Source organism: Hyperoodon ampullatus (genome assembly GCF_949752795.1).
Source record: "Hyperoodon ampullatus genome assembly, chromosome: 7".
Taxonomy (NCBI): Eukaryota; Metazoa; Chordata; class Mammalia; order Artiodactyla; family Ziphiidae; genus Hyperoodon; species Hyperoodon ampullatus.
This window is the reverse complement of record NC_136920.1, coordinates 12,050,653-12,074,812: the sequence shown is the minus strand read 5'-3', so window position 1 is coordinate 12,074,812 and position 24,160 is coordinate 12,050,653. Positions and strand designations below refer to the sequence as shown.

At 48.5% G+C, this 24,160-nt stretch overlaps 1 protein-coding gene across 2 annotated transcripts in view; it reads right to left on the bottom strand.

The window, feature by feature from the left end:
- The window catches only part of AHNAK (AHNAK nucleoprotein), a 96,718-nt gene that overhangs the window by 32,055 nt on the left and 40,503 nt on the right, over window positions 1–24,160 (bottom strand). For both annotated transcript variants that reach the window (XM_079708962.1, XM_079708963.1), the window contains exon 6: window positions 5,899–5,998. In XM_079708962.1, coding sequence (XP_079565088.1) covers window positions 5,899–5,998 — 100 coding nt within the window. The remainder of the gene's footprint in view (window positions 1–5,898; window positions 5,999–24,160) is intronic.

Genomic DNA, 24,160 nt, shown 5'->3' with positions numbered 1-24,160 from the left:
TACTGGAATGAGGAATGACATTATTTGACTAATGTTTTTAAAGGGTTGAATTTATTGCTGTGCTCAGAAGAGACCAGAGGGGGACCAAGACTGAAACAGGGAGAGCAGTTAGGAAACAATTGTCATAATCCAGATGAGAGGTGTGGTGGCCTGGATCCGGCAGCAATGTTCGGGATGGTGAGAAGTGATTCGATTCTGGATACGGAAGATGGAGCCGATGGGAATTGCTCATTGTCTAAATATGAGTTGTAAAAGAATTCGAGAAGTCCAACATGACACCAGAGTTTTAGCCTGAAGCACCTGAGGGTAGAGTTGACATTGATGGAGATGAAGTCCGTGGGAGGGGCTGGGGTGGGTGTGGGTGGGGGAGAAGGGAGGTAAAGAGAGAATTTTCCCACCAGGTGTTCAAGCTCTGATCTTGATTTATAAAGTCAACCTTGCCTAAGAGATGGACCATATGATCCCACAGTTCCACCACAGGGCATAACACCCAAAAGAATTGAAAGCAGGGACTCATACTTGTACACCAATGTTCACGGCAGTGCCATTCACAATAGCCAAAAAGTGGAAACAACTCAAATGTCCATTGACAGATGACTGGATAAGCAAAATGTGACCTATACATACAATTCAGCCTATAGAAGAAAGGAGGTTCTGACACATGCTACAGCATGGACGTACCTTGAAGACATTATGCTACGTGAAGTAAGCCAGCCATCAAAGGACAAATGTATGGGGCTTCCCTGCTGGCGCAGTGGTTAAGAAACCGCCTGCCAATGCAGGGGACACGGGTTCAAGCCCTGGTCCAGGAAGATCCCACATGCTGCAGAGCAACTAAGCCCGTGTGCCAAAACTACTGAGCCTGCGCTCTAGAGCCCGTGAGCCACAGCTACTGAGCCCGCATGCCATGACCACTACTGAAGCCCACGTGCCTAGAGCCCATGCTCCGCAACAAGAGAAGCCACTGCAATGAGAAGCCTTCACACCGCAACAAAGAGTAGCCCCCACTCGCCACAACTAGAGAAAGCCTGCGTGCAGCAATGAAGACCCAACGCAGCCAAAGATAATAAATAAAAAAATTTTTTTTTAAAAAGGACAAATGTATGACTCCACCAATATGAGGCACCTAATGTAGTTAATTCATAGAGACAGAAAACAGAATTGTGGTTGCCAGGAACTGAAGGGAGAAAAGGGGAAGTTATTGTTTAATGGGTACAGAGCTTCTGTTTGGGAAGATGAAAGTGTTCTGGGGACAGAGAATGGTGATGAGTGCACAACAATGTGAATGTACTTAATGCCACTGAACTGTGCACCTAAAAATGGTTAAAACGCTAAATCTTATGTATATTTCACAAGTAAAAAAAAAGATGGCAATCTCACAGGTTAGTCCACTGGCAAGGGCTCTATAAGGCTTTAGAAGGACTTCCCTGGCAGTCCAGTGGTTAAGACTCCACACTTCCACTGCAGGGGCCACAGATTTGATCCCTGACCAGGGAACTAAGATCCCGAATGTGCAATAAATAAATAAATAAATAAATAAAGGCTTTAGAGATTTATAAATACAAACTCAAAAAAAAAAAAAAATCATCCTAGAGTTTCCCCATGGTTAGTGGTAGTTGCAGGAATATCTCTACCCAATCCACCAAGAGGGCTTCAACAAGGAGAGACAGAGCACTGGGGGAGGGGCAGAGGTGAAATAGAAGCTTATTCCAGGCAGAAAGAACATATGAAAGAGATACGACTGGGCTTCCCTGGTGGCGCAGTTGTTGAGAGTCCGCCTGCCGATGCAGGGGACACGGGTTCGTGCCCCGGTCCGGGAAGATCCCACGTGCCACGGAGCGGCTGGGCCCATGAGCCATGGCCGCTGAGCCTGCGCGACCGGAGCCTGTGCTCCGCAACGGGAGAGGCCACAACAGTGAGAGGTCCGCGTACCGCAAAAAAAAAAAAAAAAAGAGAGATACGACTGGGAATTCATTGGTGGTCCAGTGAACTCCCAGTGGACTCGGTGCTCTCAAATATAAAGAGACGGGGACCAGGTTGGATCCCTGATCAGGGAACTAAGATCTCACAAGCCACGCAGCACAGCCAAAAAAAAAAAAAAGAGAGAGAGAGAGAGAGAGGACTTGAATAAGACGGCCCGAGAAGCAAAGAGGATTGAAACAACGGGAGCAGGGATGCCGTGGACCACCAAAGGTGGGGAGATCTGATGACGGCTTTGGTGACCCAGAGAAAGTCATCGTGTTTGACATCCTGTGTGAAGCTGATAAAGGGGCATAATTACAAGAGCTCACGTTACTGAGTACGTACTCTGTGTCTAAGCCCTGCATAGCTACTAACTGGCTTAATCCTCACAACCACCACAGGAAATACTCTAATCATCCTGATTTCACAAATGGGGAAACAAGAACTTGTCCCATCAGAAGGTTAGAGTAGCAGAAACAGGATTGAAACCCCGGCAGTCCAGTTCTGGAGTGGAGTTCTTAACCACTAGGCTACCCAGCTCTCAAGGCCAGACAGTGTGACGTGCAAACATTGTGACTTTGGGGGTGGACATTTATAGATTCAACTCTCCAGCATTTCATCTTTCAAAACCCTCTTAGGCACTTAAGACACCACGTGGCCAGATAGATGTCTTGAGCAAAAGCCCCACTGGTCTGACCCTCACAGTCTTATCTCAAAGTCCAGCCATGGCTCTCTGATCAAACACACTGATTTTCTGCTTATTTACCAACATGACTCTTTATGACAACAGCTGACAGCAGTGTTGCTGTGAGAAGGCCGACCCCAAGCTCTGTTCTGTTTTTAACTATTAAGGGACACGGCAGAATCCTCTTGAGAAGCTGAAGTAGAGAAAGCCAGAGGCCAATGGCAGGGGCAGGAAATGTTCGTTTCTGCTGAAGTCGCGTTTACATGAAATTCCGACTTCAAAGTCCATGAAAGTGAGGGCCATGAAAGAAGGTTTCAAAGGAAACATTTGTGAGCAGGGAAAAGCCTGTAACCTGGCCAGTAGAGGAGTCCCAGCAAGGAGAGCTGTCATCTTTCTCCTGTCGTTTAAAGCAAAGCTTGTGAAGATGAAAAGCCACAGCAAGTTCTTCTAAGCTCCACAGACTTTATGTGAATCCCCGTGCCTGGCTGCATTAATTCTACCTCCTTCTGTGCTGGCTGTTGGTAAATGCTTACTGAATGAATAGATGTGATGCATCCAGTGTATAACAAGTCCTTTGGGGAAAGGGGTCGAATCCCAATCATCTTTAAATCTTGAGATGCTTAATAAATGTTGAAGTACATTGTACTAGAAAAAAGTGCTGTGTTGGAAACGCAAACACTGTGAGAGGCTAAGCTGCTCCCAAAAGGACGAGAGAGGAGTATGCAGCCATGTGAGAGCTGGGAAGCCAGCCAGAAGCTCCTGCCATCATCTCTCTATTTTATGTGCCAGGCATACTGTGCAGGGGACCTTCCCGGGTCCCCAGGGCATGGGAAGTCTAGCAGAAGCTCAGTACTGTGGGAGTTGAAACAGGGGTGCCCGGCACCACAGGAGGGCACTGAGTCCAGACCCAGAGGCTCAGGGGGTCTGAGGTAGTAACTCAAAGGCCCAGAAAAACGGGGGGCAGAAAGAGTGTTGGGGAGAATTGTGAAGACAGGAGCAGGGACCCACATCATGAGTTTGGGTACCAGCAAGCACTTTGGTATGCCTGGGGTGAAAGGTGCACATGGGAAAGCCATGGGTGCTGAAATGGAAGCAGGTCATGGCAGCCTTGGGTGCTAAGCCAAAGACATGAACTTCACCCTGAAAGCCAAGAGGAGCCTCTGAAGAATTATAAGCAGGGGAGTAACATGATCCGATTTTTATTTTAGACTGGCCTCTACTTAAAGCTCACTCCCTCTGTGGAGGAAAAGGTCTAAGACAGGCAGACCAGTAAATAATGGTGGCAATTGCAGTAAATAATGAAAACCTAAGATGTCAGGGATGTTAAGGATGGGGGTGCTGGTGTGGCGACCAGATGGTTACAGAGCTGATCAGAGGCAGAGAAAACTCGACGGGGGTCCGGTTGGCAGGGTGAGGGGAGGCGGAGGTGGGCCCACTGCTGGAAAGCAGGCTTGAGAATCAGTGGCCCCAAGAGATTGCCCAGAAAGTCCAGAGCAAGAAAAATAAAGAGCCCAGGACAGGTCCTCGGGAAATTCTGCCACTTGTGAGCTCATGGGAAGAGACAAGGCCTTAAGGGGCCTGGGAAGAGGGGGCAAAGTGGTCCTAACCATGCAGACAAAAGAGAAATCACTAGGGTATTCCCTAGCGGTCCAGTGGTTAGGACTTGGCACTTTCTCGGCTGTGGCCTGGGTTCAATCCCTGGTCGGGGAACTGAGATCCCGCAAGCTGTGCAGTGAGGTCAAAAAAAAAAAAAGAAAGAAAAAAGAGAGAAATCACTAAGCCAAGGGAGGAGGGGGATTCCAGGAGGGAGAGGACACAGCACTAAGCGCCCCAAGACTTCCCTGGGCAGAATGAAGGATGAGCAAGAACAGCTGTGGGTGGAGACAGGGGAAGCCCCATAGCAGTGGGTGGAGCACTGGCATGAGTGGGACATGAGGAAGAGGTGACAGAGAAAGCAGGTGACCTTTTCAAGCAGGTTGGCTCTGCAAGGACACCACCACAGCAAGGGGGACGGGGCTGATGGAGGGCTGCTTTAAAGGGGGAGGGGCGAGAGCACATGTATTTGCTGAAAGGAGATGCCAAGATAGAGTTGGGGTGCTGAGGAGAGCGGGGGTGACTGAGGGAGGTGAGGGAAGCGTATGCACAGACCCCCTGGAGGGATTAGCCTGGGCAGCCAAGGCTAATGCCGGGATGGAGGAGGTGGGGGTGGGGGGCGTCTGCGGGGGCGAAGGGACAGGAAACCCCAATATTCCCCGGTGACGCACAGTGACTGCTCCAGCTGCTGGGCCCATGTGAGCTGCAGGCTCGGTGAAGATTTCAACATTTCAAGAGAAGCTAGGCTATTCCTCTTGAATACGTTCCCGATTTTCTGGAAATCTCCTGATTTTTTTTTTTTTTTTTTTTTTTTTTGCGGTACGCGGGCCTCTCACTGTTGTGGCCTCTCCCGTTGCGGAGCACAGGCTCCGGTCGCGCAGGCTCAGCGGCCATGGCTCACGGGCCCAGCCGCTCCGTGGCATGTGTGATCTTCCTGGACCGGGGCACGAACCCGTGTCCCCTGCATCGGCAGGCGGACTCTCAACCACTGCGCCACCAGGGAAGCCCATGGAAATCTCCTGATTTTTAAATGTTCACAACTACCTCAAATACAGTAAGCCTCAAACCTGACTATGGCCCAAATTAAGATCCCTATGACCAGGATTTCCACTTCCCACAGTTACTTCTTCCTCTCATCTCCCCCTTCATGTGGGCGTCTCCCCTCTGGAGAAAGCATTTCCGTTACAGGACCCAAAATACTTTTTCCTAAACTCTGTAGATCTTCACTAAAAGTAGCTACTAACCCTTAAGTTCCAAGTCTCTGGTCTCTGCCCCACCCTGAATTCAACAGATACTGTCCTATAAGCCGTGTACATGTTCCACATATGCCACAAATGTTAACAGTCCTACATACAAAGAAACCCTTGAGACTCCTTTGGGAGGAGTCAGTTATTCTTCTATATTCTTCTAATTCTTCTGTGCATTTTCCACAGGCTTTTCAAACAGCTGAAAGGAGAGAGGAAGACTTGAATTTCTAGGTCCTAGAGAGGAAGGGGCGGGGCCCCTGGTGTTCTGAGCCAGCTCTCTCCTGAGTGTGACTTCTGGTCCAGGGAGGCATGGTCATCTGCAGAGGCTCCCATGAGCCTCACGTCTGGATGGAGGTATCATTATTACAATTAAAGTTATCATTTTTTCGGTGCCCACGAAACTTCTCTCACCTGTGTCTGGGGTGGAGACTGACTCTGCCCGGGCTTGGCTGGTGGCTTCCTCAGGTTTATTCTGGTCTTTGCATTCCACGGCTGATGGCTGTGGTGCATTCTAACAACAAGGACAAGGATTGTTACCAGTCGCACATCAAATCACCCAACCAATGAACGTTTCTCAAATGCCTAATATATAAAAAAACGAGGGGCCCCACGTTTACGCCCCACCGCCTCTCAGTCCAGCCCACCCATCACTTGGAAGCTCTGCCTGTAGAAGAGATAACAGGATCTTAAGAAGTGAGCTGGCATCAGCTGAAAGACATCCTTCTGTGAAAGTCCAGTGACCCTCGTACAAAGGGGACAATGCCATCTCAGGTTCATCAGTACAGCAGACCCAGTCCCTCAAGGGTTTGGCGGTGGCAGAAGAAAAGAGATAAGGTGCAATTCAATACTGAGGAACAAGATGCTGTCAGGTGAGGAGTGTGTAGAAAGGAGGGTGTGAGTTACTGTCTGCTCTGCATCTTTTCTCTGAACCACAACCGACCTGGATGCCATGCAGCAGGAGCTCTAACCAGTGGATTGAATTCCACTAAGAGCTCCTGAAGCCTATGTGGTAGATCTCCAACACAGGGGTCACCACCGTCTCAGAGTAGGGGGTCCCCTGAGGCAGGAAAGCCTACCCGAGCACGGGGTTCCCTGGCCAATGGCAGAATCCTGTCTGGCAACGACATGGAAACCAGTTTGTGGAGAACAGTTACCATCAGCAGCTGCCACAGGCTGTTCTTTTCATGTGTTTGCTCAAGTTGAACATCATCCCAAGAAATTACTCTTTCTCAGGAGAAAGTAACTTGGAGATTGATGAATGGAATGAGTCTGGATCTTCAACTTCAAATTGGTAAATTTTCTTCTTCATGCTTTCTTTTTCCAGGTGATCTATCCTCACCATAAGTAACAAGCAAATCCCTCATTAGACTTTCCTAAGGGTCGAGACCATGGGTTATTTGTCTTTGTATCCCTGTTTATAGAGCCTAGCACATTGTCCCAGGCACTCTGGAAAAGTTTGTGGCTTGGATGGATGACTGACGAAGGAATAAAGGAAGGAAGGAAGGAAGGAAGGGAGGGAGGGAGGAAGGGAGGGAGGAAGGGAGGAAGGGGGAAGGGGGGAGGGAGGGAGGGAGGGGGAGGCGGGAGGGAGGGGGAGGGAGGAGGAAGGAAGGAAGGGAGGGAGGAAGGGAGGAAGGGAGGAAGGGGGAAGGGGGGAGGGAGGGAGGGAGGGAGGGAGGGGGAGGGAGGGGGAGGGAGGAGGAAGGAAGGGAGGGAGGAAGGAATATTTTTTCGACCGAATGATACTTGCATTTCTTTAACAACCACTGACACGAAAACTGAGACACAGAGAGCTTAAGTAACTTGCCCAAGATCACACAGCTAGGAAGTCGCAGAGCTGGATTTTGAACCCAGGCCACCTGGGGTTCGTGGACCCACACTCAAACCTATTCAACCATCCACTTATGTTTCGCAGCATATACTAGAAAATACGAAAGAAAAAAAAAGTCCAAGGCAAAGTTACCAAAATATCCCAAAGAAGAAGTTATCCTGAAGAAAATATGGTTCTTAGCTAATTATATAGATTGCCTCGCACTGTCCTGTTGGCAAAACTCATAGCCAAAACTAGAGCACTTTAGAAACAAGAGATTAATATTACTAAACTAGCAAAACAAAGATTCTGTAGTAGTTGGACTGGATAAAGGGGTAAAAGCCAAATTCGGTTTCAACTGACTTTAGGAAAGGAGATAATCAAATCAGCAAGCAAATGGTTTTCTGATACAAATATGAAATTAATCTGATACAAATAGGAAATTATTCTGAAACCATCAGAACAAGTCACCCTGCCTTAAAATCCTATAATCCCTCTAAATATGTAAACCTCGGAAGGAAGCCACTATTAAATCCAGGCGTACTGAGTGGTGAGTCCAATTCAATCCCCAGAGATTAATATTAAGGCACTAAGTGATACACTAAGGTGTATCTTGTTAGTAACAGAGAACAGTGCCCAGAGGAAACTTTCAGGGAGAAAAATCCTTCCACAGCCACTATTTTGGTGTCTTCCTGAATACAGAGGATGAGAAAAATAGAAGAAAGAACCCAAGACATCGAGGTGGAGATGGGGAAGGGAAAGACTCATGAAATTAAATGGTGTAAAAATTTAAATGCTCTTAAAGCTTTTCCTTTTATTTTATTTATTTATTTATTTATTTATTTATTTTTATTTTTATTTTATTTTTTTGCGGTACGCGGGCCTCTCACTGCTGTGGCCTCTCCCGTTGCGGAGCACAGGCTCCGGATGCGCAGGCTCAGCAGCCATAGCTCACGGGCCCAGCCGCTCCACGGCATGTGGGATCTTCCCGGACCGGGGCACAAACTCGTGTCCCCTGCATCGGCAGGCGGACTCTCAGCCACTGCGCCACCAGGGAAGCCCAAAGCTTTTCCTTTTAAAAAGGACTCCCCGGCACTTCCCTGGCGGTCCAGCGGTTAAGACTCCATGCTTCCACTGCAGGGGGCACAGGGTTCCATCACTGCTCAGAGAACTAAGATCCCGCATGCTGCACAGTGTGGCCAAAACAAATAAAAAATAAATAAAAGGGACTCCTCTGTGGAAAACATTGTACTAGATGACGTGTGAGCTTGGAAAAGATTAAGGCAGGATCCAGCCGGTGGTACAGCTTCTGATGTACCAGAAGATGGGCCTGGTATCATCTAAGTCAAGCAAGGGACAAAACCAACGACTTCTGCTGACGTGTCCCACGCTGATCTAAGGAGAAACCCAGAGGCCGGGAGCAGAGAATGTACTGCTGTGTCAGACCAGACAATTGGCATCGTCATTCCAGGGCATGACCACTGTGTGGCAGGAACGGACGTGAAGGAAGGGCAGGCTGTGGCCAAAGAACTCGTTGGAGCCTTTCCAGAGAAGAGAGGATGGGGGGCTGGGTGGGGCATTCCCCAGAGGCCCTCCAAGACCCCAGACGCTGGGTTTTACATCTAAAAGGTACAGTGAACTGTGTGGAGAAAACTGATACATAACAAGATTCCCCTGCAGAAGGGTAGAGACCGGCTTAGTTACTCACTCCCTGTAAAATAGTAACAAAGCACATAGTGGTTAAATAGTGTTATTACTATACATGTTATTATGTTACTAATGTGAATCGCTCACAGTTTCCTGGCCAGGAAGATTGAACTGAAATTTTTATTTTAACAATGAAATCATGTTTTTTGACCAACAGATTGGTAAAAATAAAAGAGCTCAATAAAAACAAATAAGGGTATAGAGAAAGCAGGGGCTTTCATACCCAGAATGTACATAGATGCTGCCTTTTGGGAGGGCGATTGGGAGCAGCTATTAAAATGTTAAATGCATGTGCTCCTTCGCCGAGCAATTCCATTGCTAGGTATCTGAGTGAAATCCTTGTACATGTGCTCAAAATGGCATGTGCCGGGATGTTCCTAGACACGGGAAAAAACATGCAACATACAATATTTCATCTAGGCTATGCAATATTTCACAACAGTGAAGGAGAATGAAGCAGATCTGTATTTACCCACACAGAACATCTCCAAAACATACTGTTAAGGGGAAAAAAGCAAATTGCAAAACAATATGCTATGGTCTTTTTTTTTAATTAATTAATTAATTTATGGCTGTGTTGTGTCTTCATTGCTGCGCACTGGCTTTCTCTAGTTGCAGTGAGCAGGGGCTACTCTTTGTTGCAGTGCACGGGCTTCTCATTGTGGTGGCTTCTCTTGTTGCAGAGCACAGGCTCTAGGCGCATGGGCTTCAGTTGTTGTGGCATGAGGGCTCAGTAGTTGTAGCTTCTGGGCTCCAGAGCACAGGCTCAGTAGTTGTGGCGCACGGGCTTAGTTGCTCTGTGGCATGTGGGATCTTCCCAGACCAGGGCTCGAACCGGTGTCCCCTGCACTGGCAGACAGATTCTTAATCACTGCGCCACCAGGGAAGTCCCAATTCTAAGTTCTTATTTATGATTTCTTTTAACCCACCAAACTATAGACGTCTGGGTTACTCTACAGATGTGTCCAAAAGCTTCGAGCAAAGTCTGCAGGGAGCATGCCAAGATTATGGCAGTGGTTAGCACTATGGAGGAGCGTGCAAGCGGGCTTGGGACAAGGAGAACAGCCCTCTTTAAAATTTTTTATAAAAACGACTTGCTATGCGGTGTAATTAAAAATTAAATCTTTGAACATGTTAGCTCTAAAAATGTCTACCTGCCCAATCGAGTGTCCATCAGGGTTGGAAGTATTTTACCAGCTGTAATTACTTCAACAAGAGGAGGTTCATTCAACAGATATTTATTGAGCACCTACTATGGGCCAGGCACTGTTCTAGACTCTGGGGAATATTAAAAATATCTGCTTTCGTGGAGTTTATATTCCAGGGGAGTTTATGGCATCATCTCCTTGGGGCGGCAGGGGGCGGTGTCTCTGGGAGAGAAGCTGCCCAGAGGCAGGGTCAGCTCTTCTAGGCCAGGGAAAGAGGAAGAGGTGTCTGCAGTTGGGCAGCTCCAGTGCCACTCCCCAGGCCTTGTGAAGGGATTGAGAACCAAGTATGGAAGGAGGGAAGGGGACAGCCAAGCTCTGGTCTGGCTTAGGAGGCCTGGGTCCTCAGGGCTACCAAGAAGAGTTCCCTTCCTGCACGGGGCCACTTAGAATGATGATGGCTGAGAGCCAACAAGTAGGGGGACAGAGGGACAGAGAGTAAGAGGAAAGTGAGTGGAAGGAAGGAAGATTAGAGAGGAAAGGAGCTCGTGGAGGAGCAGGCGTTGCTCCACCTTGGCCAAAAGCGGGGAGACCATCTCTCCCTTCAAGTGTCATCTGGCGCCAGAGCAAGGCCCAGCAGCCCTGACTGTGCTGGGAGTTATGTGAGAGCCTGCCATTCCTCAGCATCCTCACTTCCCCTCCTCCTGCTCCTCTGTCCCCGACACCAGGGCACCTGATTTCTGCTTTGCTTCCTGCCTGAGCTGAATGGAATAGGGAATAGGATAGGTGAAGTGACTCCAGAGAGGTCTAACCTGAAAAAGCAGAACTGAGACTAAGCTTACCATAGTAATCATTTTACAGTATATACATAGATCAAATCATTATCTTGTACACCTAAAGCTAACACAACATTATATGTCAATTACATGTCAATAAAACTGGAAAAAGAAAAAGTGGAACTGAATTTGTGGCTTACTCAAGAGATTAAACATACAGTTTAAGGAGAGAGGGTTAAGGGAATCCTGTAACCCAGAACAACCTGCATCCACAGGATGATGGCACGGAGGGGGCCCTGGCGTACACACAGAGGAATGACTCAATAATAGTGAAATGGCAGACATCCTTAAAAAGCCAGTAAGGGAGAGATTTCAGGCTCGGGCAGCCTCTCCTGAGGCCTTCAAATCATCCCTCAGAGGCCCCAGGGATGCCCCACCTGACCCTGACCCAGCCAGCGTCATGTGATGCCAGTTCACACGGGTGCTGGGAGGCAAAGGTAATCTGATTGTTCTGGAAAGTCATGTTTGCTAGGGAAGACTGGCTCTGTTACAGATCAGTGTCAGGTTTGAACCTGTTCTTCCCAGACCCACGTGCTGTACCTCAGAGAGCAAGACAGGGAGAAACGCAGGGCGGTGTGAGCAGCTTTGCAGAGGTCTGATGATTTATAAGATCCAAGTGGGTTTTAAACTGCCATGCCCAGTTGACGGGACTGGACCTCAAGCTAAAGAATCACCTCCACTTCATTTCTTTTCCACTTTGAACTCAGAGAATCAATGGGGAGATTCCTGACCCACCACTTCACACAGTAAATAATCCTTTCAATAGAGAACGGATAAACAACAAGGTCCTACCGTATAGCACAGAGAACTATATTCAATATCCTGTGATAAACCATAATGGAAAAGAATATGAAAAAGAACGTACATGTATGGGGCTTCCCTGGTGGCACAGTGGTTAAGAATCTGCCTGCCAATGCAGGGGACACGGGTTCAAGCCCTGATCTGGGAAGATCCCACATGCCACAGAGCAAATAAGCCCATGTGCCACAATTACTGAGCCTGAGCTCTAGAGCCTGCGAGCCACAAATACTGAGCCTGTGTGCCACAACTACTGAAGCCTGCGCGCCTAGAGCCTGTGCTCCGCAACAAGAGAAGCCACTGCAATGAGAAGCCCGTGCACCGCAACGAAGAGTGGCCCCCGCTCGCCACAACTAGAGAAAGCCTGCGTGCAGCCATGAAGTCCCAACGCAGCCATAAATAAATAAATAAATTTATTTTTTTAAAAAAGAATGTGTATATATATATGTATAACTGAATCACTTTGCTGTACAGCAGAAATTAACACAACATTGTAAATCAACTATACTTGAATAAAAAATTTTTTTTAATTATTAAAATAATAATGCTTTCTTCTCACTCTCAGCTGGCAAGTCCTTCCCAGCTCAGGAGCCTGCTCTGTGAACAAAGAACCAGCATAAGTCACCTGGGTCAGCTACCACTTGCACAGGTCTGTATGGGGCTGGCAATGGTGTTTCTCTCTTGGCAACTCGAGGTGTACATTGCTTAAACACATGGCATTGCTTTAAAATACACAATTCCCCAGGAGATGTCTGATCTCAATGCCTCCAAATCTTTCTTTTTTTTTTTTTTCTTTTTTCAAATCTACTTTCTAGAAGGACTTTGCCCAAACCTGAGAAAGATAAACACATTTGGCAAACCCCAGCCTCACTGTCCTCAACAGAGGCTTGGAAACGCCCTGAAAGGCGTGGATGTGAGTGCCATGTGCTCAGACACCGCATATGCTCCCCTGCTCACATGTCACTATTTCACAGCCAAGTGCTTCCCAGCAAAATACACAAGGGCTTTGTCTCAATCTGCAACAGTCTGCACTGGCATCGGAGCCACTGTCACTGTGTCTGTCCAGCTCAGAAAGAACAGCTGGGTGGAGGGTGGCAGTGAGCTGCCATGGAGAGAGGGTCAGCCCCACCTTGCTGCAGGGGGAAGACACAACTCTGCACATCCTGGCTGGGATTTCTGGTCACAAATCTCACTAGGAAGGAAGGGATGGGGGAGAAAAATGAAGGTGATTTTTTTTGTATTGCTCCCTTAATAAAACAAAGCCTAGGGACTTCTCTGGTGGCGCAGTGGTTAAGAATCCTCCTGCCAATGCAGGGGACACGGGTTCGAGCCCTGGTCCAGGAAGATCCCACATGCCACAAAGAAACTAGGCCTGTGTGCCACAACTAACTGAAGCCCGCGCGCCTAGAGCCCGTGCTCCGCAACAAGAGAAGCCACAACAAAGAGTAAACCCCGCTCGACACAACTAGAGAAAGCCCGCGCACAGCAAGGAAGATGCAACACAGCCAAATAAATAAATAAATAAATAACAAAGCCTGGTCAGGGCATCAGAATCTCACCCGCGGGACTTCCCTGGTGGTCCAATGGTTAAGACTCTGTGCTCCCAATGCAGGGGGCCCAGGTTCGATCCCTGGTCAGGAAACTAGATCCCTCATGCCACAACTAAAAGAGCCTGAATGCCAGAACTAAAGATCCTGTATGCCCCAACTAAAGATCCCACTTTCTGTAGCAAAGATCCCGCGTGCCCCAACTAAGACCCGGTGCCAAATAAATAAATATATTTTTTAAAGATTTATTTATTATTTATTTATTTTTATTCTTGGCTGTATCGGGTCTTAGTGCAGCACGCAGGATCTTCGTTGAGGCATGCAGGCACTTCGTTGCAGCGCGCAGGCTTCTCTCTAGTTGTGGCCCACAGGCTCCAGGGCATGTGGGCTCTGTAGTTGTGTCACACAGGTTCCAGAGTGCATGGGCCCTATAGTTTGCAGCTCGCAGGCTCTCTAGTTGAGGTGTGCGAGCTCAGTAGTTGTGGCACGTGGGCTTAGCTGTCCTGCAGCATGTGGTATCTTAGTTCCCTGACCAGGGATCGAACTGGCAGCCCCTGCATTGTAAGGCGGATTCTCTACCACCAGACCACCAGGTAAGTCCCTAAATAAATTTTTTTTTTTAAAAAAAGAATCGCATCCGAAAGATGCATTTTTTTAAATAAAAACAAAATAATCAATTGGGAACAGAATAATCAAAAGTCACACTTTCCAGACTTAATTGACATTTCAGATGTCAGTCACCGGTACTGGACCAAACTGATCAGATTTGGGGACCCTCCTCCTCCTCCTCCACACCCCAGCATTCTTCCCCTCCCCCTTCGTCAACTGCAATTCTTGGCCATCAAATCTCTGCTGTAATTCTGGTGGGGGCCATCTCCAACCCACCCATGACCTGCCTGAGTCTCCCACCAAAGCCCCACAGGTCTCTTCCCCACTCAGCAACCCCTCTGAAGCGGCACCCCACATTTCTTAGATCAGCTCTTCACTTTTTCAGTCTCCAAGCATTTTTTTTTAATTGAAGTATAGTTGATTTATAATGTTGTGTTAGTTTCAGATGTACAGCTAAGTGATTCAGTTACATATATAAATATATATATATTTCTTTTTCAGATTCTTTTCCATTATAGGTTATTACAAGATTGAGTCTCTAAGCTTTTGCTTTACCTCCTTTTCCACCGCAACAAGGCAGTCCCACGTGCTGGAAAAGTGTGGATTTTGAAGTCTGCTGACCTTCCATCCTTTACTGAAGTTAAATCAGGCTCATCAACAGCTCAAGGAGAGCAGCTGATTTGCACAACTTGCATAATAACTTATTAGGGAATCATTTCTGGTGTTTGTTTCTTTTGTTTGCTTTTGGATTTCATTTTGTTTGTTTTTGTTGGATTGTTTTTACCCAGAGTCTAAGGGAATGCATTGGAGAGCAGGGAAATATGCAGTAATGGACAGGAGGAAAATAGGAGTCCATGTCGCTAAGGGGAAGTGTATTAAGTGATAAGACAGTGATAGGAGGGCTGATGGAGTTTCTGCCACAAGCTGTGCACCATGTGCCTGGCACTGTGCTGGCAATATGATGGTGGATGAGCTGACCGCCTCTCTCCCTCACAGAGCTGACAGTCTGATGGGGAGGCAGCTAGACAAGCAACCAGTTACTGATGATCTAATATGAATAGTGCTGAGAACAGGAAAGTGCAGAGCAACGCGGGTGCACAGACTGTGGGGGGAGGACGGGGGCGGGTGTTTGTGTGTCAGGGGAAGAAGACTTCCAGGAGGAAATGCTCCCTAAGCTGAAACCCAAAGGATTGCGGAAGAGAAGCTTGTTGAAAGCCAGGGGGCCAGAGAGCAGGAGATGAAAGAGCTGGGTGTGGCTGGAGAGGCCGGCTTGAGGCTGCAGGGGCTGACAAGGACCAGAGTTAAAAAGAGGGGAGTGCCAAACTGGAAATAACCCAAATGTGTTTCAACAGTTTAATGGATAAACAAACTATGGTACATTCATACAATGGAATACTACTCAGCAATAAAAAGGAATGAATTATCAATATACACAACTGGGATAAATTTCAAGTTCATTATGCTGAGTGAAATAAACCAGTCTTAGGTTACCTACCACATGATCTGTGTGATTCCTTTAATACGACATTCTCAAAAAGACAAAACTATACTGAGGGAGAACAGATTTGTGGTTGCCAGGGAATCAAGGGATGGTGTGACTATAAAGGGAGAGCTAAGGGTTTCAGGGCGTGAGGAGGTTTTCCTGATTGTGGTGGTAATTACATGAATCTATACATGTGTTATTGAATAAAATTCATAAAAGTATAAAAAAAAATAGGGGAGTGCTCGAGGACTCCCTGGGACCTTGGGTGGAGCCGGAAAAGCTCAGACACGCCCAGAGCCACCTCCAAGACCTTTTCTTCCCTCTGTGAACCTACATGCTGTCTCTATAAAGCATCCCCGGCCAACTCTTCACTCAGTGAGAAGGGGCCCATCCACGTCAGAGCAAAGAGAGCAGCAGACACGCCCCACTCCCCATGTTTTTTCCTGTACTTATTTCAGCCACCAGAGAAGCCCTATCAAAGGTTCTCCATGATTACATAACAAGAACAGGGCAAGCAAGCTTTGGGGGACGCACGGAATCCAGACGTTTCCCCTTTAAAAATCGCAAAACACCGAAAGCGTGTGTGAGCAAAACATGCAGTGCAGGCTGTTTCCCTGGGTTGCTGGCAAGGTCTGGAATCACCATCCAGTGGCAAGAACCCTGTTAGCCCAAGGTGTTTATTTCCTTTTGATAAACAGTAGCGTGTAATTTCCCATTTTTAGGGACAATAATTACTTCAAACAAAGGGCAGTTACCAAAGGGCGTTTACGTTATTTAGAAGGACTGGTCCTCCTCCGTAAGAGAACTGCAGCTCCGTTTTTTCAAATAATAATAATTTTTTAAAACTTTAGCTAAAAGCATTCATTTGTCTCTTAGATAAGATTCAAGAAACAAGTACTTTTTGGAACACAGGGTGTTTAAATAGAAGAAGGAAAGAAAAACACCACCTCTTCCCCTCCAGGCCTCCTGGACCACCAGCTCTAACCCCAGCCACGCTTGGCACCGACAATGCCCACCTGGCACTTCTCCCTCCCGCAGCTAAATTCCTAGAATTTATTTTCTAGGAATTTAGTCAATCCACACCGAATGCCTCCACTCTCACTTAACATCCCTAATCTGCCTGAAGGGCCCACTTGAAATTCAAGTTGTGAGCGAACTTGCACTCTTACAAGCAGAAAAAGCCCTGGTATTATTCTCTCCTGCCTGTTCACATTCCAGCCCTCCCCACTGCCTGGCCACTGAGCCAGAGGATGGAGGCCAGGATGGTGGCCCTGCGTCCTGGTGGAGACCACACCCCCAGGTAAAACCCCAAACCCAGGCCACAGGGCACTGGCTGGAAAGCCAGGGGTTGTCAAAAGCCTTCTCCCTCACCTGGCCTGGAGTGGGGGACCTTAAGACAGGCAGGGGACAGGAATTCTCTGGCGATCCAGTGGTAAAGACTCTGGACTTCCACTGCAGGGGGCACGGGTTAGATCCCCGGTCGGGGAACTAAGATCCCATAAGCCGCCCAGCGTGGCCATACAAAACAAGACAAACAAAAAGGCAGGAGTCTGAATGCCAGGCTACAGGCGAGGGGCCATGTCAGGCCTCCAGAGGGGAAAGCAAGGCGGGCACCTACCCATGCTGTTTGTGAGGCTTTGCTAAAAGGCTCTCCAGACCCAAAATACCCAGAGCTGGCCTGCCCAAAGGCCTGAAGTAACCACCAAGAGGGACCCACACCTCAGGGCCCAAAAGTCCTCTTGTTAAATGTAAATATCCCAAAGAATTAACATACAGGGCCCCGGCACTCTCCAGCACAGCAGTTTCTCAGAGTACAAAGCTGTCGACTGACTAAGGGAAAAGCTTGTGTCCCTGCAAGGCTTAGGGCTTAGGGACCCACCAGGGTAAAGTGGCTAGCTCCCGCAGCCGCGCCCTCCCTGGGAGGTGTGAACCTGGCCTCCAGCAACTTCCCGACGCACCACGCCCCTCACCCAACCCCCACCCCCGGTCTTCCTTTTCCTCTTTCCTCCTCGCTGTGCCCCGCGCCCTACCCCACTCTGCCAAAGCAGGGCTGGTGGCTCGCAGCAGCCCAGAGGTGGATAGAAATCTGCCTGGCAACGAGTCACGGGGACCTGGATGCGGCCTGGCAATTGGCAGTTCGGCCGAACGGGGCGTGGCGTCAGATGCTCCCTAGAGACTGTCCTGTGCGCACCCTCCCCCCCTCCCCCGTCCCTCCCTCCCAGGCTCCCTCTCACTTCTCCCGGACCGCGAGTCTCCGGAAGGCTCTCTTACTCCCTGGAAAATGGCGGCCCCATGATTACATTATGGAGGGCTTAAGGGTGTCACCTGGTTTCTGGTTGGAGCGGAAGAACTTGAAGTTGCAAGAATGCTGTTTTATTTAGGTGGTAAATTCATTTGGGGCGCTAGGAGGGACTTAGATAGGGAACGGGGCTAAAGTCCCCTCAAAGCCCTTCGGCGCAGTCCCTGCTCCCTGTAGGTCCTGTCTTCTTTCCTTCCCTCCGCGCGCCCTGACACGCTCCCAGCTGCTCGTTCCAAATCGTCCCCCTTCCTGGGGCTTTGCTCCTCCCCTGCTGCCTTCTCCCTCCCGGCACTGGCCACGCCGCATCCACCTCTGCTCTGTCCCGGGCTCGCTTTTCAGTTTTCCCCATAGATTACTTTTTACTTCCTTCTTCCCTCGGGCCCCCATAATCTCCGGAGGAAAGAGCCAGTGGTCCAAACTCGTGGAGGCCTCAGTTCCTTCCCCTTGGGCGGGGCGCCGCTGGTGGGTGGGACAGAGCAAGTGCTCCGCTCACACGGCTCAGGGTTAGCGAGTTCTCAAGCTGGGCTCCAACTGGCCTCAGCTTTGGAGCCCAGGAGGCCTGCAGGCGAAGGGATGAGGGAGACTGTCCACGGTTGGGAACAACTCTGCTGCCCCAAACTCCTCTCTGGAGCCCCCTCACATTCCCAGGTCCTCCCCAAGAGAGGATCCCCAGAGGCCTCAGCTGGCCTGCATTCCTGAAGCTGGGGGGCAGCCAGTCCACTGGATGGGGTGGTGGAAGGGGCCTCCAGGCTTCCTGGACAGCTGTCAGGAACAGTGGGTGAGGCAGTTATAATGCAAATGCTTTGATTGTCGTTTCTCCCTTGTTTATCATCATCCTGGAAGAGTGAATACTCAGGAGGGGAAAAGACTGGGGAGAGGGGCTGGCAGCAGCTGACAAGGTTGAACCGGGGCCAAGGGTTCACTTCGCTTGAGGCCTGGAGCCTACCCCTAGCCCCCAAATGGGCAAATGAATAAGAGCCTTTTCTGGGCTGGACCAGAAACCAGCCAAGTTGCCGGGGTCTCCAGTTTCTGCTACTTACTAGCTGTGTGACCCTGAACATAATTGCTTAACCTCTCTGAGCCTCAGTTTCTATGTCTGAGGAAAGTAATACCCACCTCATAGGGTTGTAGAAGTCAAAAGAGATAAAGTGTGTACAATACATATACAATGCCTAACACAAAGTAAGTATTCAATAGAAATGGCTAACACTTCCAGTACTTACTATATGCCAAATACATTATACTGTATGTGTTAACTTACATCATCCTCACAAAACTGCTATGAGAGAGGTAATGTATCATCACTATTTTATAGATAAGGGAAGTGAGGCACAGAGAGGTTCAATAACTAGCCCAAGATCACACAGCTAGGAAGTGGCAGAACTGATAGCTACCACCATCATCATCATTATCATCATCATCATCATCATTATTCCCTTACTTATTCCCTTGCAGGCTCCTTGAGGAAATGGGCTTTGCCCATAAGTATTTAATAACTGCTTCAGTTCTCAAAAGGTCAAGGCCCTACAAATTTTGAAAGACAGCTTCCATTTCCTAAAACCTCCACAGAAAAAAATTCCCGGGTTCCTCAGGGAAGCAGCAATGGCATCAGGGGAAAGGGGGAAAAATGCTTTTTTAAATTAAAAAAAAATTTTTTTTTTCTGGCCGCACCCTGACATGCGGGATCTTAGTTCCCCAACCAAGGATGGAACCCCTGCAGTAGAAGCATGGAGTCCTAACCACTGGACCACCAGGGAAGTCCCAAAATGCTTTTTTTTTTTTAATTAGAAAGCTTGGATTGACCTAGAGAGAGTCACCTCTTCCAGCTCTAAGGGTGGAGACGGATTGCTTCACTTCTCTGAACCTCACTTTTCTATAGCCTTCTGGCCAGGGGCCGAGTGAGAGCTCAGCATGAGATCTCAAGAGATGGGCACCTTGTGGACCACCAGGCCCTGTCCCGAGAGAAGCTCTTCTTTCTTAACCCTTTCTGATCCTCGGCCCCGCTGCTGGGAGGTTTTACCATTAAGGCCAGGTCTCAAGTTTGTGGTGGAAAATAACAGAGATTTTTAAAGGGAATTGAAACCACCGGCCTCAGCAGAATGTTCCACACACATTTGCTCTGGCCCATGCACGGCAGCACCTCTGCTGGCATCAGTCAGCCTTGGGAAGCACTAGCAAATGCCTGACTCCACGGGGCGATTCAGAGGCCGGTAAACAGCTCTGGCGAATCCCAACCCGTGGCAAGCATTCATGCACTGAATTCTTTGTCCTGATGGGGACGGACAGAGAGCTACTCTGTGGTGCAAAGCCCAAAGCCAGAACTCCAGTTTCCAAACACCAGCCAGAAAGCACGCCAAGGCCGAGGCACGCAGGCCACCAGCCCTTTCAAGGCCACCAGCCCTTTCAGCCCTATTTTGCTTGCAAAATAAACTTGCCCAAACTTGGACTTCTTTCTTGAAAACTTGGGTTTACTTTTAATTCCTAAGGGGAAAAAAACACAGCGCTGTTACAATGGAGAAACTTGGCAATCTCCTCCTTCACCAAGGGATCCAAGTCATGAGGGTCCTGAGCAGTGACCCCACTCCACTTCTGTGGGATCTCTGCCCCACAACACATAACCTGAACCCAAGCATGAGGAAATATCCTCAGACAAACCCACACTGAGGGACGTTTCTGCAAAACAACTGGCCCTGTACACTTCAAAAATCTCAGTGTCACAAATGACAACAAAAAGCAAAGGAAGTGGGAGAGAGATGCAAGAGGGAAGAGGTATGGGAACATATGTATACGTATAACTGATTCACTTGTTATAAAGCAGAAACTAACATACCATTGTAAAGCAATTATACTCCAATAAAGATGTAAAAAAAATAAAAATAAAAAATAAAATAAAATTATAAGGGGGAAAAAAAAAAAAGCAAAGGAACTGTTCCAAAGTGAAGAAGCTAAAGAGACCATGACAAGTAAATGTCACATGGGATCACAGATGGTTGAAGCCTAAGTGGGAAAAAAGACACTGCTACAAGGAAATTGTAATTACTGGGGCAATTGGTAAAATTTAAATATGGGCAATATGTCAGATAATAATAACAATGTTTAATAACAATGAATTTGGCTCTTATCTTGTGGTTATATAAGAGAATGTCCATACATGCTGAAGGATTTAGGAGTAAAGGGTCATGATGTTTGCAATTCACTTTCAAATGATTCAGCAGATATAATGATAATTATAACATCTAGAGAGAGAGATTAAAACCAACAAGGTAAAACTGGGAAATCTAAGTGAAAGTTATATGGATATTCACTGTGTCATTCTTGCAACTTCTCTGTAGGTTTGAATTCAAAATAAATACACTGTAAAAAAAAAAAAAAAAAAAAAGGAACGTCTGGGCTTCCCTGGTGGCTCAGTGATTGAGAGTCCGCCTGCCCATGCAGGGGACGTGGGTTCGTGCCCCAGTCCGGGAGGATCCCACATGCCACGGAGCGGCTGGGCCCGTGAGCCATGGCCGCTGAGCCTGCGCGTCCTGAGCCTGTGCTCCGCAACGGGAGAGGCCACAACACTGAAAGGCCCGCGTACCGCAAAAAAAAAAAAAAAAAGGAACGTCAGTTACAAGCTGAGCAGCATCTCTCACGTCACAGCTAACACGCAATGCCAGAGAGCTAAGATGGGACTTGAGAAATGAGACGCACGTGCCAGCAACATGCAAAGTCCTGGGGGTGCAGTGCCTTGGCTTTGGGCCACTAGAGACATAGCAGTATTTCAACAGTGCTGTTGCTCAAAACACTTGAGTTGGTTTACCAGCCACATGGGAAAATTAGTTGCACTACATTATAATCATGCCTTGTTTTTGACCCCAAACAGCCCCATCCACCTAATTAACCAGCCTTGCTTCTGAAAAGATCATAGACTATTGGAACTGGCAAGGGGCCTTAGAGAATGCGTGCCTTATCCATGTTGCAAATGAGTAAACCGAGGCTCAAAGAGGGGCCTTCACTTGTTCAAGGTCATGGCGAATCCCACTGACTCCCAGGCTAGTGGTCTTTTCAGGGTTTTGTCCTGGGAACCCTGGAGGATCTTCCAGGCCCTCTGGCTATTTGCAGGCCTCAAAAGAGGAAGATTTGTGCTTCCCCAAGGAAATTGTTACTTTTTTTTAATGCGCAAGTGATGTTGAGAGCAGTTCCAAAAGAGAGGGGACAAAAATATTCTTAACGATAAAATTTTCACAGAAGTAAGTGTAGCACCTCCCAAGTATAAGTGTGCTTGTTTAAAACAAAAATTGTCGTATTACTTTATGATCCTACCTTAGATACATCCCACATGACTGTGGCTATTTTAAGAAACCTCAAAACATAGAAAGTCACACTTGCCAGACAGAAAAATGAGGATGAGGGCATTGTCCTGGTCGTTCTCTATCTCGCCATCCACGCTGAGACCCCTTCTCCCTGCTTCTCTGCCCTGCTCTGTGCCTCCGGAAGGCCAGTCCCTCTACCCACAAGTTCTGGGCTCAAGACTTCCCGGGTGGCGCAGTGAGGAAGACTCTAGTGCTCCCAATGCAGGGGGCCCGTGTTCGACCCATGGCCAGGGAACTAGAGCCAACATGCATGCCGCAACTAAGAGTTCACATGCCTCAACTAAGGAGCCTGCCTACCGCAGCTAAGACCCGGGCACAACCAAATAAATAAACTTAAAAAAAAAAAAAAAAAAGACCTGGGCTCGCTTGCCCTCCAACGCAAGGCACCAGCAGAAGGAAAGGTCAGGGTGCTTATTCCTGCTTCTCATGGCAGGCAGTTCTGGCAGATGCTGTGGCCCCTCATGGCTAGATTCCAGGAATACCATCTCTTCCCAGGCCCCTTCAGGCCCAGGGGTAGCACCAGCCTCCCGCTGTCCCTGGGGGTCTCACCACCCCTTGTTGGCTGCTTGGTCCTGGCCCACTGCTGCATAAACAGCCGCCGTTAAATTCTCTGTGGCTGAGTTGTCTTCACAAACATTTCCTGTAGGGACCCTGACACGTACAGAAATGAGTTTGAGTTGGTGAAAAACATACACTGCCTTTTGTGAGCATGGGGTGCATTTCAACATAATTGAATCTGGGACTTCCCTGGCAGTCCAGTGGTTAAGACACTGCACTTCCAATGCAGGGGGTTCAGGTTCGATCCCTGGTCAGGGAACTAAGATCTCACATGCCGTGGGGTGTGGCCAAAAAAAGTAAAAAAAAAGAAAGAAAAAAAAGAATTGAATTTGCCAAATGTCCCCTTAGCCACACCCACAGTCAGTCACACTGCTTAAAGCAAGGTGCACTGTCAGGCTGCAGGCCCTGCTGTGGCTCTGCGTGCTGGAACTCCAAGGAAGGACCCAGAGGAGCCCAGCCCAGCCCCCTCCAGGTCTCCTGAGACCACTCCCGCCCTCAAATGCAGGAACTGGGACCTCAGAGTATTAAGGCCTCCTGAATCTGGGCCCTGCAGGACTTCGGGGAATAACTTGGACCATCCTCATCAGGTAGGCGGTGAGAAGGCATCAGGAAGAACGGAGGAAGGGGGGAACTGAGAGTGGGTGCGTAGAACAAGCGAAGGAAAGCTCGCCGGGATGGGCCCTGCATATGCATCTCCACCCCCGGCACCTCCTCCACGTGTCCCCTTCCAGTGGTAACAGTCACTGCAGCAGGGAGGGCTCCTGTCTTGTGGTCACTGCCTCCAGCCTGGGCCTGATGTGGGAGGAGGGCAGCTGAGAAGTTTCTCACATTTGAATGGCCCGTTGCCATGTTCCTGATCCATCTGACCCACTAACCCTGACTGTCCCAGCCAATGCGATCTCACCCTGAGAGTCCAGGGAACATCACCATGATCCTCATCATCCCTGGTAGAAGCGTCACTTACACGTGTGTATTTCCAGTGTTCCAGTGTCCCACATCCATCACATCATTTGATCTGTGGAGGTCAGCAGAGGAGGATTCTGAGACCAGGCGGGCAGCAACAGCATCTAACCACGTGATGCTCTAAAAATACTTGTTGAATGAATGGACGCTGAGGGCCACACTAGTGTACATCACCCCTTCCTCAAGCTAAAAAAAAACTTTTTAAATTGCCATATTATTGGACAACCTGGGTAGTTCCGCCTGGGAGATCTTTCCAGTGTCCCAGTGGGCATCCCCCTGGCTGTGTACACAAGTGCACCGCACTGTCACCCACTTATCCCTCCTCCAGACGCCAGGACCACACATCTCAGGCAGCATGCACACCCTGTCCCACTCCACACTCATCAGCTTCAGAACTGAGAACTGGGATTTGAGCCGTGGTTGAAAGAAGCACACTTGTGGGGTGCCCAGACCTGGTTAGGACGGAAGGCAGCTGCGTGTAGGCACGTGTGCCAGTGGGCGTGTGCACACTCTAGTTTTTCAGTGTGTGTGCAGGGGCTCACACCCACCTCTCTAGGACTCCATGC